The 11,992-nt window shown below is 35.3% G+C and overlaps 2 protein-coding genes across 4 annotated transcripts; one reads left to right on the forward strand and one right to left on the reverse strand.

The window, feature by feature from the left end:
• Positions 1-126: 126 nt before the first annotated feature.
• LOC107946679 (heat shock factor protein HSF8) lies at positions 127-5,014 on the reverse strand. Of its 3 annotated transcripts, XM_016881104.2 has the most exons (3): positions 4,336-4,987; positions 588-1,566; positions 127-488 (listed from the first exon to the last, which is right to left on the reverse strand). In XM_016881104.2, exons 1-3 carry the CDS (start codon positions 4,642-4,644, stop codon positions 340-342), a joined length of 1,437 nt encoding a protein of 478 aa, XP_016736593.2. In that variant the 5' UTR covers positions 4,645-4,987; the 3' UTR covers positions 127-339. The 3 variants fall into 3 exon arrangements, with proteins under 3 accessions (XP_016736593.2, XP_016736592.2, XP_016736594.1); XM_016881103.2 differs by having other exon boundaries at positions 127-1,566; positions 4,336-5,014; XM_016881105.2 differs by lacking the exon at positions 4,336-4,987 and adding an exon at positions 3,644-3,714 and having other exon boundaries at positions 127-1,566.
• A 2,121-nt stretch (positions 5,015-7,135) lies between these two features.
• LOC107944171 (E3 ubiquitin-protein ligase RNF14) lies at positions 7,136-11,228 on the forward strand. Its single transcript, XM_016878004.2, has 7 exons — positions 7,136-7,755; positions 8,119-8,193; positions 8,285-8,801; positions 9,270-9,655; positions 9,991-10,217; positions 10,335-10,482; positions 10,797-11,228. The coding sequence occupies exons 1-7, from the start codon at positions 7,552-7,554 to the stop codon at positions 10,923-10,925; spliced, it is 1,686 nt and encodes a 561-aa protein (XP_016733493.2). The 5' UTR covers positions 7,136-7,551; the 3' UTR covers positions 10,926-11,228.
• Positions 11,229-11,992: the final 764 nt, after the last annotated feature.

The following is an 11,992-nucleotide window of genomic DNA, read 5'->3' on the forward strand; positions in this document are numbered from 1 at the left end:
TAGGTATAGTACCATCTCACCCGTCACCAACCTTATACCTCTTGTTTGTTTCACTCTATCTTTAGTTTTACAGTATAGTCAGCCAATAGATGTGGTGCCCTCAAACTAGAAGGTAGGAGCAACATATGACAGTCTCCGAACCACTTCATATCAATGTTCACTAACCACCAATACCAAACTCACAAAATGGTGGAGTGCAAGAAAATTTCCAGTTAGGTGGAACAATACCCAAAACAAAACCAGAATACATAAGAAGACATTACTCGTTTTCCAATGACCAAAATAAAAGTAAGAAAAATACAACTTTCAGGTTCACCTCAAATAAATGGAAATAAAAGATTAGATCCCCTTGTTTTCTGATCTAAGAAGACCCATCTGTTCCGTGAGCTTATCCATATGCTGAGATTTGTCCCATCCATCGTCCATCGCCTGCCCTTCATTTTCCTTGCTTTTACCCTCCATTGAGGTTGACTCAATTTCCTCACATACTGGACTTGGAAAAAGGTCATGAAAAAAAGGAGAGTTAACCAGTAAGGCATCTATGTCAGGATCAGAACCAATGTCATCAAGTTCTATGGATAACAAACCATTTACAGCCAATGTATCGGGATCAATCAATCCATCATTCCCCATTTCAGTAGGAATATCAACAATGCTTTCTGGGACCATTTCCGATATTTGACTAAGATCAGGCATAATTATATCTGTCTGTGTAACAGACACGGATGGTGGTTTTTCTGCTCCAATCAGTGCACTCACATCTGGAAGCTCTGCTGTTGTAATCCTTTCAGAGGATGTTGTACATGGGGAAGATTGTATTTCAGAAATGGCAGCTGAGGGGCAATGCCCCGAGATACCTGAAGTTGGTGAGACCTCTTGAAGAGTCACCCCTGATACATGGCTTGAACTGTTCCCACCATCCAATCCACTAGATGACAATGAACCATCACCTATCAGGGTATGTTCATTACTGTTGTTAAAGGAGTCTCGTCTGGGTGAAGCATCCCCTTTCATCATCTGCATGAGCATTGCTTTTGCGTCATTCATCAAAGGTTGATATTTAACAATCTGCCCATCAGAGGCAGTTGAATGGTCTTCACCAATGATGCCATCCTGCTTTAGCCTCCTTTTCTTGTTGGTTTCACTTATGCGCCTATTGCTCTCATTTTGCTGATGCACAAATTGAGCAAAAAAGCTGGGGTTCTGCACAGCCTTGGCCAGGAATGACATCATCTGCTGCTGCCGCTGCTCCATCCCCTGAAGACGTTGCACCATGTTCTGCAGCTGGTTATCAGTAGTCTGTTGCTGCTGCCTTAACCTAACAAGTTCCTGCATAAGGACATTTTTGTCTCTCTTGAGCCTCTCAACCTCTTCCTCAAGCCCAAATTTCCCAACCTCAACACAGGCACCCATAGATGAACTCTGTCCATGTGGTTGTTGTGTCTGTTGATGTCCATGGCCATGGGCAGGCTTTCGACGGCTAATGTTCCGAAGAAGGTGTTTCTGACCTCTTAAAAACCCCTCATTTGCAAATTCCCAGCGGTCTGGATCAACCTTTCGGAAACCCTGTTAAAATAGAGGCAAGAACAAAAAATATGGAGACAACAGATAATTCAGCAGAATTGCTACTGACAAAATAAAAAAATTAAATAAATATCGGTCCCAAGGGAATGAAAAAAAATAAAATTCATGGGCAATCACTAACAAGCAGCGCTTGGAACTGAATTGGAACTAGTTTAAATAAAATAAATCCAAACTGTTCTTTCAGCTTGTTTGGAAAATGAGCCAAGACTGAGCAAAATGGGCCCCACATCTGATCCCCAGTCAAGGACAAAGCTTATCACTGCTCTAAACTCTGAAGGCAAAAAATACCAAATAACGAGCTCAAATTGAGCTCAGAAATTTGACTGGAATAGAATACCTCAATAGAAACTAATACAGGGAAACTCAAGTAAAAGGTGGCAGCTTGAGTCAACTAAACCTTGAAATTTTAATTAGAAAAAGTTCCAACATTCCGATAACCATCACATTCGAAATTCCAATTTTCCCTGAAGGATGTAGAACTAAGTTAAAATTAGACACCATTCTAGGCATTTCGAGCTCCTAAAGATCAATATATTTATGTTACACAAATCATAAATTCAAGCCATTATTCAATGATCATACTTGAGGGGACATGGATTTGATGAGATACCTACTTCTTGGAACATCTTAAATCTTATTAAGAACACTACTAACTAGTTAAAAAGCTTACCTAAATGCACATTGATATAATGTTAAAGGAATATCTAATGAAGAAAATGATTAAATGTAATGCTCAATCTACCAAGACGCCAACCTAACATATATCCCAGTCCAAAGGAAATCTGTAGAGGATCATTCAACAAACACACTCCCAAGGAAATCTGTAGAGGAGCATGGCATAAATTAGAATCAGATCTAAACAATACTATAGGATTTGAGATGAACATTTCCCGAACTACAGCATAAAAAGTACTATAAGATTACAGATGAGCATTTTCCACACTATAGTGTAAACAGAACTATAAGATTTCAGATGAATATCTTCCAAACTACTGTCTACAACAAGCACCTTTTTCTAGATCTCTTGCTTTACAACAAAGATAAAAACTGCTCCAAAGTGGCCCTCACATAATAAGAAAAACATAAAATATATCTGAACTCTGAATCTCATATTGGTAGAATGACAACCAAAGCCAAAAACCTCGGATCATGCATGAACAGAATAGAGTATGTATTTATGATGCACATGGACATAAAAAGAGCATGTGCATGCAAAGAACATAAAGGTTACGCATATTGTTTGAGGGTTGCATGCGTAGCAGAAACAAAATTTTAATACACACATTTCACTTATTGGCTAGCTCTTCCATTTTTAAAGAGTGATGGTAGAATGATCACTGAAAGAAAATTGAACTAAGATCTTAGAATATTGAAGACATCGTTTTCCTAAAAGAGATTTATTTTTGCATGTACTAAATGCTAGCCTCAGTCAAGTGAACACTAGATCCGTGGTATGGCATTAGTCTATGATTGCTTATCAGGATTGAACAACTATCTGATTGCACAACTTTCACCTGAAATATGCAAAAGATTTCCATATTGAACAAGTTATCTAACGAGAACAATGTAAAAAGACAAATTTTAAATCTTTACCTCACATCACAAATACAAAAATCTTACTATTTGGTTACTCATTCCTGCAAACAAATTCATTCTTTTTAGTCATTTATTGACCTTAATATCACAAATTAAATTCCATGTCAGTCCAAAAGACAAAATCTACCTCTACATTTGAAGACCTAAATCAACAGTGATCAAAGCCTAATCCCAGAGAAAAGCCTAGCAAACAGATTTCATAAAATCTGTCTAGCTTAAACGAATACAAGAGAAGTCTGAATACTTGGATAATATGACTTTGCAATAAGCATGTCTTTCACCCAACATTGAAGAACATATCCAATCTTATGTTGGATTATCAGGATCTGAACAGTTAATTACTTAAGTGAGACATTCTATGCACCACACTCTCCACATCTAATATTAAATGTTCTTTACGTATGAGTCATTTAAGCTAGCAGCAACAAACAAATAGAAATAAAAGTAACTATCCATTGATGACCTTGTGACCACGTGTCATGAACAACATGGATCTGCTTTCTTTTTCCAATTTCCCCATTGTGCTCCATTTAGTTGCTGAGAAAATCCAGGAAGAAGCACAATTAAAACCTTAAATCACACAATTCCAGGACATGGGAAACGATGACAAAGCCATCAACTCCCCGTATAAACATCACAATTAGTTGAGACAGGATCCTGAGCCTGTTTTTCGAAACCAAAGCAACCAAAATGATAATATAGCTTAGCACATATGATCCTCGATTCTTCACAAACATCTTATAACCAAACCCTAAAGCCTCAGTGAGAGTTTAACTGATAACTTTGAAACCCTAGCTGGCTAAAGCCCTCACCTAGAGATAGCCTAACATAGAACAGTGATTTGCTGCTACCATGCAATCCTATATTCCTAAACTTGTTCCTCTAAATTTAATTTCACATAAAAGATTCCAAAAACTTATCCTCTACGATAGTTGCTTTCCTAAACCTTCTCAGAAATGGCTTTAGAGCCGACCACTTCCAGAGCATTTAACTCGATTAGGAGCAATGTCAAATCCGCAATAAAATCTTATCATCAAGGAAATCAAATATTTCATAAGTCGAACTAAAAGAGACAATATCAATTAAAATTTCCTACATTTTTCCTGATAAAGGTAAGTTCAAAACACTAAGTAAGAGTTAACTACTAAGGCGTACATAGGTGTTTAGTTGCCTGACAAAGCTCGAGAAGTTGTTGTGCTTAAAATACTTGGGCAAAAGATCCCGAGCAAACTCCGGCGGGTTCCAAACAACAAAGCTATTGTTGGTTGGGCTCCAAGAAACGATGGCATCGGTGGCAGGATCATCTACCATATCGTAAGTCTTGCTAAGGAAAGGCGGTGGCCCGTTTGCACTATGCCCCGCCACTGACTGGGGCATTAGCAGAGGTTGTGCTGCTGTTTGGGTTCCTCCGCCGCTCGTCGATGCATCGGTTTGGTTGTTGCTACTGCTACTCACTCCATCCATTCCACGTCACAAAATCAAAGAAATAATAATAATAATTAAAGTATAAAATAAAACCGAGAAGTGAAAAAGGGGGGGACTCTAGGGTTTAGAGGCAGGGTTAATTTGCGGCATTAGATATTTGTGGAATTTGAAATATAAAAGAGGATTGATATGAGAAGAAAATAGAGAGGAAGGAACTTAGAAACAGACAACGGGCGGCTTAACGGCCGAAAGAGAGAGCGGAGTTAAAAGGGAAAGGGAAGCCTGCGGGAGGCGCTTTTCTTTTCGTGATTCGGCTTTTCTGGGGAAGCTGACGTCGAAATTCGCTTCCCCATTTTCAGTTTTATTGTAATTTGTTGGGTTGCTTTTAATTCACTGAATATATTTTATCATAAAATATGTACCGTACATGGTTATATATCATATTGTTATGTTAAAGGATGCTTATTTGTAAATATACCATTATGGTTCAAGTAGTTGCTCTTTTCATTTTTTTTAACTTTTTGTTTCTTATTTATTTATATCAAAATATAACATTAATATTTTCATATATATAATCAAATAAGAAAAATTCAAAGCTTCAATTTATATTATACTATATTTTTTCATTTAAACACTTTAAAAAAATTAAAATTTTATAATATTTCTTTTATTTCTTTAGTAGATAACATTTTGTTTTGGTCATAATAGCCTAATGACTCAAATAGATAGGATTGTAAATAAATAAAGAATTTGATAAATTATTTGTGAATCGTTTGTACGATATTTGCTTATTAAATTAAATAAATGAGTATTAACGAAAAAAAATTACAATCACATCTATGTTCTATTTTTTAGGAGTCAAATACTACGATGCCCAGGATAAGGTATTTTCTTAGTAGACTAGATAGATGACATAATCATCCTTTAACCGATTTGTTCAGTTTTGATTCATCATACTATTAACCTTTTAAATTACAAGTAAAAATAATACTTAAAGCTCTTAGAATTCTTTTTAATTATTTCAATCGTATAGAGGAATTCAAATACTACTTAATCATTGAAAACTTAATTCTTTTATTTCATGATCTTGAATTGGACCATAGTCGATATTTTTTGTTAAAGACTTCATTCCATTCATGATCGAATAATGTTTTCCTTTTTATGTATCTATTTTTTTTCCCTTTAAAATGGCCACTATCCATTAATTCATTTTGAGATGGTTGAATGCCATTCATGTTTAGAGATTGTCAAATACCATGAATTTATGAACCGCCAAATGCCATCCATCGCTAATGGTCAAGTGCCATTTCAAATATTTTAATAACCTAAAGACATTATAACTCTCATATTAGAAGATCTTATTTTATACGGCGTAAAGAACATATTGGTTTAATTTTTATTGATTTTGAATTTTATATATAACATTTCATTAAGCAATGAATAATGTAAGTACAGGTTTAATTCCAAAAAGCCAGCATGTGCGCATAGTCTCTAGATACGAACCCAAAAAACTAGAACCCAAGATATATGCTGACCGATAAAAACCGTCGCTATAAACGTGAAAATCTAATATTAAAAAAGATACCGCGACAAAAATCAAGTCGTTGCTATAGGATTTTGTCGCTATAAGCTTTTAGCGACAGTAATTCCTGCCTCTCTATATTGAAAATCCATCGACAAACAGATTATATTTTGGAGATCATTCCCACAAAATTAAATACACACAATTAACAATAGTGAAAGGGCATTCCCAAATAAATTCATTTAACTACTAATGATTTTTCATTAAAAGAGAATTTATGGATTTGAATGAAATTTTCAAAATTTATCAATTAATAAAATTATACTATAAAATAAGATTTATATAATAAAATGAAATAATAAGTCGACTTGTTTGTAATAATAATAATCGAAAGCCAGATAATATTTGTGATTTATATTTCTTACTTCAAATTTGATCTTAAAGCAATCATTTTATTGATAAACATAGTTAGAAAACTAAATACTAAAATCCAACTTAATAAAATATGGGCATATAAAATATTTTTCTTCTCGGATAAAATAAAACCCTATAACACTTCAAACATAATAGTAAAAATAATTAACAGAAAAGTATTTTATATAAACATTTATTTGGTATATCTTTCATAAATATGTACCTTTTAACGAGATAACCCTTTTTAAATTTGGGAATAACTTATATCAAGATGATCTTAAAATTATTATTATTTTTTATACAAAAAAATATCACAAAAATATTATTGTTTTTACACATCAATAAAATTTCACTACATCACCCATTTTTAAAGATATAAAATTATTATATATTGATCGGTATTTAACCTTTTTTAAATTCTAATTAAATTATTTTTAAACATAATAATTAAAATAAAAAATTAAATATTAAGAAACTTTAGGTCTATTGATAAGTCACGTTATATTATTCTCGAGAAAAGAATAAGACGGTCGTACATGAAAAGTAAAAAATATATATATATATAAACTAGTTATGGATGTTTTTTTTTTTTTTATTGTAGTTACTTATGTTTTAAAATAATTTAATTAGAGTTAAAAAATAGGTTCAATATATAGGCTAACTACCACAAAGAAAGCACCGCCAAACGAGGCTCAAGGGGAAGCCACCACCAAAGCAACGATACCTGGTCCGTCAAGCCTCATCGCGGTACTCCTCAACAACCACCGCATGGTTCCCAAGAACAACAACAGGAATCCAATCTTAATTCTCCTTCAACCTCCTCTACTTCTAATCAACAGCAATTCCCTAATTCTACCCAAGAACCCCATAAAACGCATCTAAATACCAGCTCGAAATACCGACGTGGCCACGTGGTGAAAACACAGTTCGTTAAAAGATCCGACCTCGCTTCTTCCAAACACGAGCTTAGCTCTGAGGATAATAACGCGAGTTTGGGTGTAGCTGAAGACATGGATGTGGACCAAAATGAAAATAAAGGAAGAGAGGTTTTGGAGTCAAAGATTGAAGAGGACGGAGAGAAAATTGAAGGAGATGAATCAAATGACGGCGCGGATGATTTCGTGAATAGGTTGGAGGAGCTGCGGTTAAGGGGGGATGAACCCGAGTTGCCGGAGGAACAACTGAGCATCAATGAACAGTTGCAGGAGGACGAGGTAATTCCTCGAATTTTTTATTTCTACTACTTTCCCTTTTTTTTCTCAAACAATTATGTTGCGTTCTCTAAATTTGTGCACTTCTTTTATTCTGTTGTTATTATTATTGAAGCCGAAGGCATTATAATCTTGGTCCGAATAATAATGATCTTGAGTTTAGATTAGCTTCTTGAAGTTCATATGCTTTAAAACTATGTCGTGTGTCATTGTTGTCCTAATAAAAAACCTAAAATTTGAGTCAACGGAATGTGATGATGCTAAAGTTGTTTCTTCCCCCTCTCAATTCCCTGGCCATAAAAAGGGTTCATTTTCATCTATATCCAATTCTCCTTATCTGATCTCTCTCTTCTTTTTTCCTGGTAGCTACTTGTGATACAGTCTATTTATGGAGACAATGTCTTCATCCTCGAGGAACATATGGGCTTACGGTCCTTGAAGGTTATGTATTTGCCCTATAACTTCATGTTTTAGCTAGTAGCTACAACCAAGTGATTACTGACTAAGATGACACCTTTGTGTTATTTTACAGATTCATATTCATCTTGAAGGCTGTGGAGAGAAAATTATAAAAACAAAATTTAATTCATCTAATGTTGTTGGTGCAAAAAGCGAGGCTTCGGATGACTTTTCATACTCATTCAAAGTCCAGCATCTTCCACCGATTGTGTTGACTTGTTTACTGCCTAAATCGTACCCCAGTCATCTTCCTCCTTATTTCACCCTCTCTGTTCAGTGGTTGCATCCTGCTAGAATCTCCGACCTTTGTGGTCAGCTTGACTCATTATGGAAGGAGCAAGAAGGGCAAGAAGTTATGTACCAATGGGCAGAATGGTTACAGAATTTCTCTCTTTCTTATTTTGGGTTTGATAAAGAAATAATTCTTGGTCCTTATGGTATTGAGAACACTGGAGATAGACGTGCAATTTCAGGATGTGTCTCCCCAGATGTTGATGTTCCAATTATTAGGAGTTACAATGAAGATAAATTACATGAGAACTTCCTAAAAGGCTTGCATGAATGTTCAATCTGTCTTAGTGAGCATGCAGGTAATTTTACATTGATCAATTGTAAAAGTTTTGCTATTGCCGGCATTTCCTCCTGAGAACATTTTAGGGCTCATCCTTTGTGCTTTACCAGAGAAGAGCATGACTTGAAAAGAAGCTAAGGGTTTGTAATATCTTGATGCTTTAAGTGTGTCATCTTTAGATGATTTTATTTGTTATGCTAAGGTTAATTAACATTGTGGATCCGAAGTATCAGTAATATCATTTTTAGTTAAGAAAATTTCCACTATAATAAGTTGGAGAACTTGCACTAACTATGCTGGGAGCTTGTGACTTTTGGGGGGTTGGATTTGAGTATGGATAGCCATTAAGCATATGGCATGTGCATTTAATAAAAAATGAAAATAAACTATGATTCTGGATTTAATATGATGAAAATATTGTGCATTCTATTGTGACATTTTTGGTCCTATGTTGAATATTGCTCTTTCTTTTTCCTTCTTTCACCAGGTATTGACTTTGTTAGGCTGCCATGCAAGCATTTCTACTGCTGGAAATGCATGGAAACTTATTCTAATATGCATATCTCTGACGCCACCATAACCAAGCTGCAATGCCCTGAAGCTAAATGTGGTGGTATGGTCCCTCCTGCTTTATTGAAACAGTTGCTTGGCGATGAAGGGTATGAACGATGGGAATCCCTTATGCTACAGAAAACACTTGAATCAATGTCAGATGTTGCATATTGCCCAAGGTGTGAAACACCTTGTATAGAGGATGAAGAGCAACATGCACAATGCTCCAAGTGCTTCTTTAGCTTTTGTACCCTTTGTAGGGAGCGCCGTCATGTTGGCATAGCTTGTATGACACCAGAAATTAAGCTTCGTGTCCTGCAGGTATTAGCTATGTCATTTTCTTCAGTGGTGTTTTTCTGCTCATGTCTACTTGGACAAGCTTATCATTTCTTCTGCAGTAATTTTTCATCAGCATTTGCTCTCATGTTTTCCTTGTAAATTGTAGAAATTGGCTTTTAAAGGTTAATTGGATAGTTTATAGCTTTAGCTTGGACTTCATGGAATAATATAGACCAATGATTGTCGATGTCTTCTTCTTGGCTGTGCTCCTTTCCCTTCACTGCTTTCAGATATTTTAGCATTTTCCTTGACCTGTGATCATCTACTTATATTATAGAAACTTTGCTCATCACTCATGGAATTAATATTGTTGACAGGAACGCCAAAGTTCATCCCAATTGGACCATGAGCAAAAGCGCAGGGAGCGTGAGATGATCAATGAACTTCTCAGCTTGAAGGAAATAATGCGTGACGCCAAGCAATGTCCATCTTGTAAGATGGCAATCTCAAGGACTGAGGGATGTAACAAGATCGTATGCGAGAATTGTGGGCAGTATTTCTGCTACCGATGTAACAGTGCAATTAGTGGATATGATCATTTCAGGTACACAAACACGTACAATATTTCCAGATAAAGTCTTACCGTTGGCTTGGTTCAACTCGTGAATAGTTGATTGGTCAGTATTTAGCTAACAAGGTTTTTCCTCTTTCCTTATTGGAGGGATGGGGCATGTGAATTGTTCCCACAAGAAATGATACGGGAGTGGGAGGAAAGGGTGAATGTACGCCAGGTATTAGGTCAAGTTCACGCTCAACTATTTGCTGACCGTGGGCTGCCGTGCCCTAACTGTCGTCAGTTCAATGCAAAGGTGAGAAAATTTGTTCGGTTTGTTGGAAATTTTCTCCCCCTATATGTACCTTTTATCTCCTAATGCAATCTAGTGGAAACTAACTGATATGTCACAGAAGTATGAATGTCATGTTATATAGCATTCATCCTGATTTAAAATGACAACCCCAGCCAACAGTACTTTTACCTAAAATTACTGATATGTGTTGTAGTCGAAAACATAACAAAAAGTTACTTCGATAGGCGAACCGGAATATTTTGACATTGTTAGATTGATTTATTGATATGTAAATAGAGGGTCTAGTTTAATGTTTTGATTGTACACATTAACAGGTAGGCAACAACAATCACTTATTCTGCTGGGCATGCCAAATGCACTACTGTTACTTATGCAAAAAGATTGTAAGGCGCGGTTCTCAACACTATGGACCCAAGGGCTGCAAGCAGCACACAGAGGGATAGCAGCAAATACCATCGATCAACCTTATTGATAGATGATGTGGTGAAGGAATAGAACCCCTGCCCGCCGTCTTCCAAGGGCAAGGATATTTGGTTGGTCTATTTGTGTTTCCTATTCTTCCTTAAAAGACATTTTTCTCGTGTGTTGTAAATTACTAAAATTTTGTTCTTGGTATCATCATCCCCGTCTAGGTAATGGCTTTGAAATAATTTCAGTTTCCAAATTGGATGCTGGTTCTGGACGTAAATTTGAGATCAGTCTTTCTTTCAATTGAATTGTAGCAAATAAAAAGGAACTTTTTGGAACCTATCCAGTAGAGATGTTATTATGGATTATTTTCGTCAGCAGTCAGTTGAGTAAAAAACTCTACAAGACTATAATAAAATAATAATTAATTTTTTATTATATATTTTTTAATTAATGTGACTTTTGTCAATTAGGTTTTTTTTTTATACGAGTGATCCAACTATTAGTGCTTTATTTTTGGATGGTTTAGGTTTAGAAGTTTTCATATATTTTATTTTGGTTTTTAAAGTTTAATTTTTTTTAATTTAGTTATTACTGATGCTAATGGAACTGATTTTTTTATTATTTTATTGAATTTATCAAATCATCGTAATCTAAAAATTTTAACCAATTTAATTCTCAATTTTATATATTTTGTCAACTTAATCCCAATTCAAAAATAAAAAAAAATACATAAGGCTTTATAAATATACATACAAAATTATAAAAAATGTTCCATTTCCTCTTCCTTTTCATCCTTTGCTGGGGCCACTACAGCATCTGCAAGCTCGTCCGAAGCATCTTCTTCATTAAGCAAACTCCATCCAGGTATGAGTTTTCCTGCTTGTCTGATCAGACAGCTATAGTCATATATATTGTGTTGGAGCCAAAACTTGCAGGCCAAGTAAGGGCTTCACTAATAATCCGGGTGAGGTTGGTTGTGGGGCAAATTACTTGCATTAATTTCCAAGTCAACACTATTATTTGTTACCGCAAATGGGAGTTCTCACCATTATCTTTCTTGGTACTTGAAGTAGAGTGAGTGAGCTGTTTTTTTCCACCT

Source organism: Gossypium hirsutum, chromosome D12 (assembly GCF_007990345.1).
Source record: "Gossypium hirsutum isolate 1008001.06 chromosome D12, Gossypium_hirsutum_v2.1, whole genome shotgun sequence".
NCBI classification, from domain to species: Eukaryota; Viridiplantae; Streptophyta; class Magnoliopsida; order Malvales; family Malvaceae; genus Gossypium; species Gossypium hirsutum.

Excerpts from the sequence above, each read along its gene's own strand:
- LOC107946679 (XM_016881103.2), bottom strand. The coding sequence starts at position 4,644 with ATGGATGGAGTGAGTAGCAGTAGCAACAACCAAACCGATGCATCGACG. Across the intron at positions 1,567-4,335 it reads TCAGGCAACTAAACACCTAT|GGTTTCCGAAAGGTTGATCC; the intron begins GTACGCCTTAGT and ends CTATTTTAACAG.
- LOC107944171 (XM_016878004.2), top strand. The coding sequence starts at position 7,552 with ATGGATGTGGACCAAAATGAAAATAAAGGAAGAGAGGTTTTGGAGTCA. Across the intron at positions 8,194-8,284 it reads TGGGCTTACGGTCCTTGAAG|ATTCATATTCATCTTGAAGG; the intron begins GTTATGTATTTG and ends GTTATTTTACAG. Across the intron at positions 10,218-10,334 it reads AGTGGATATGATCATTTCAG|GGATGGGGCATGTGAATTGT; the intron begins GTACACAAACAC and ends TCCTTATTGGAG.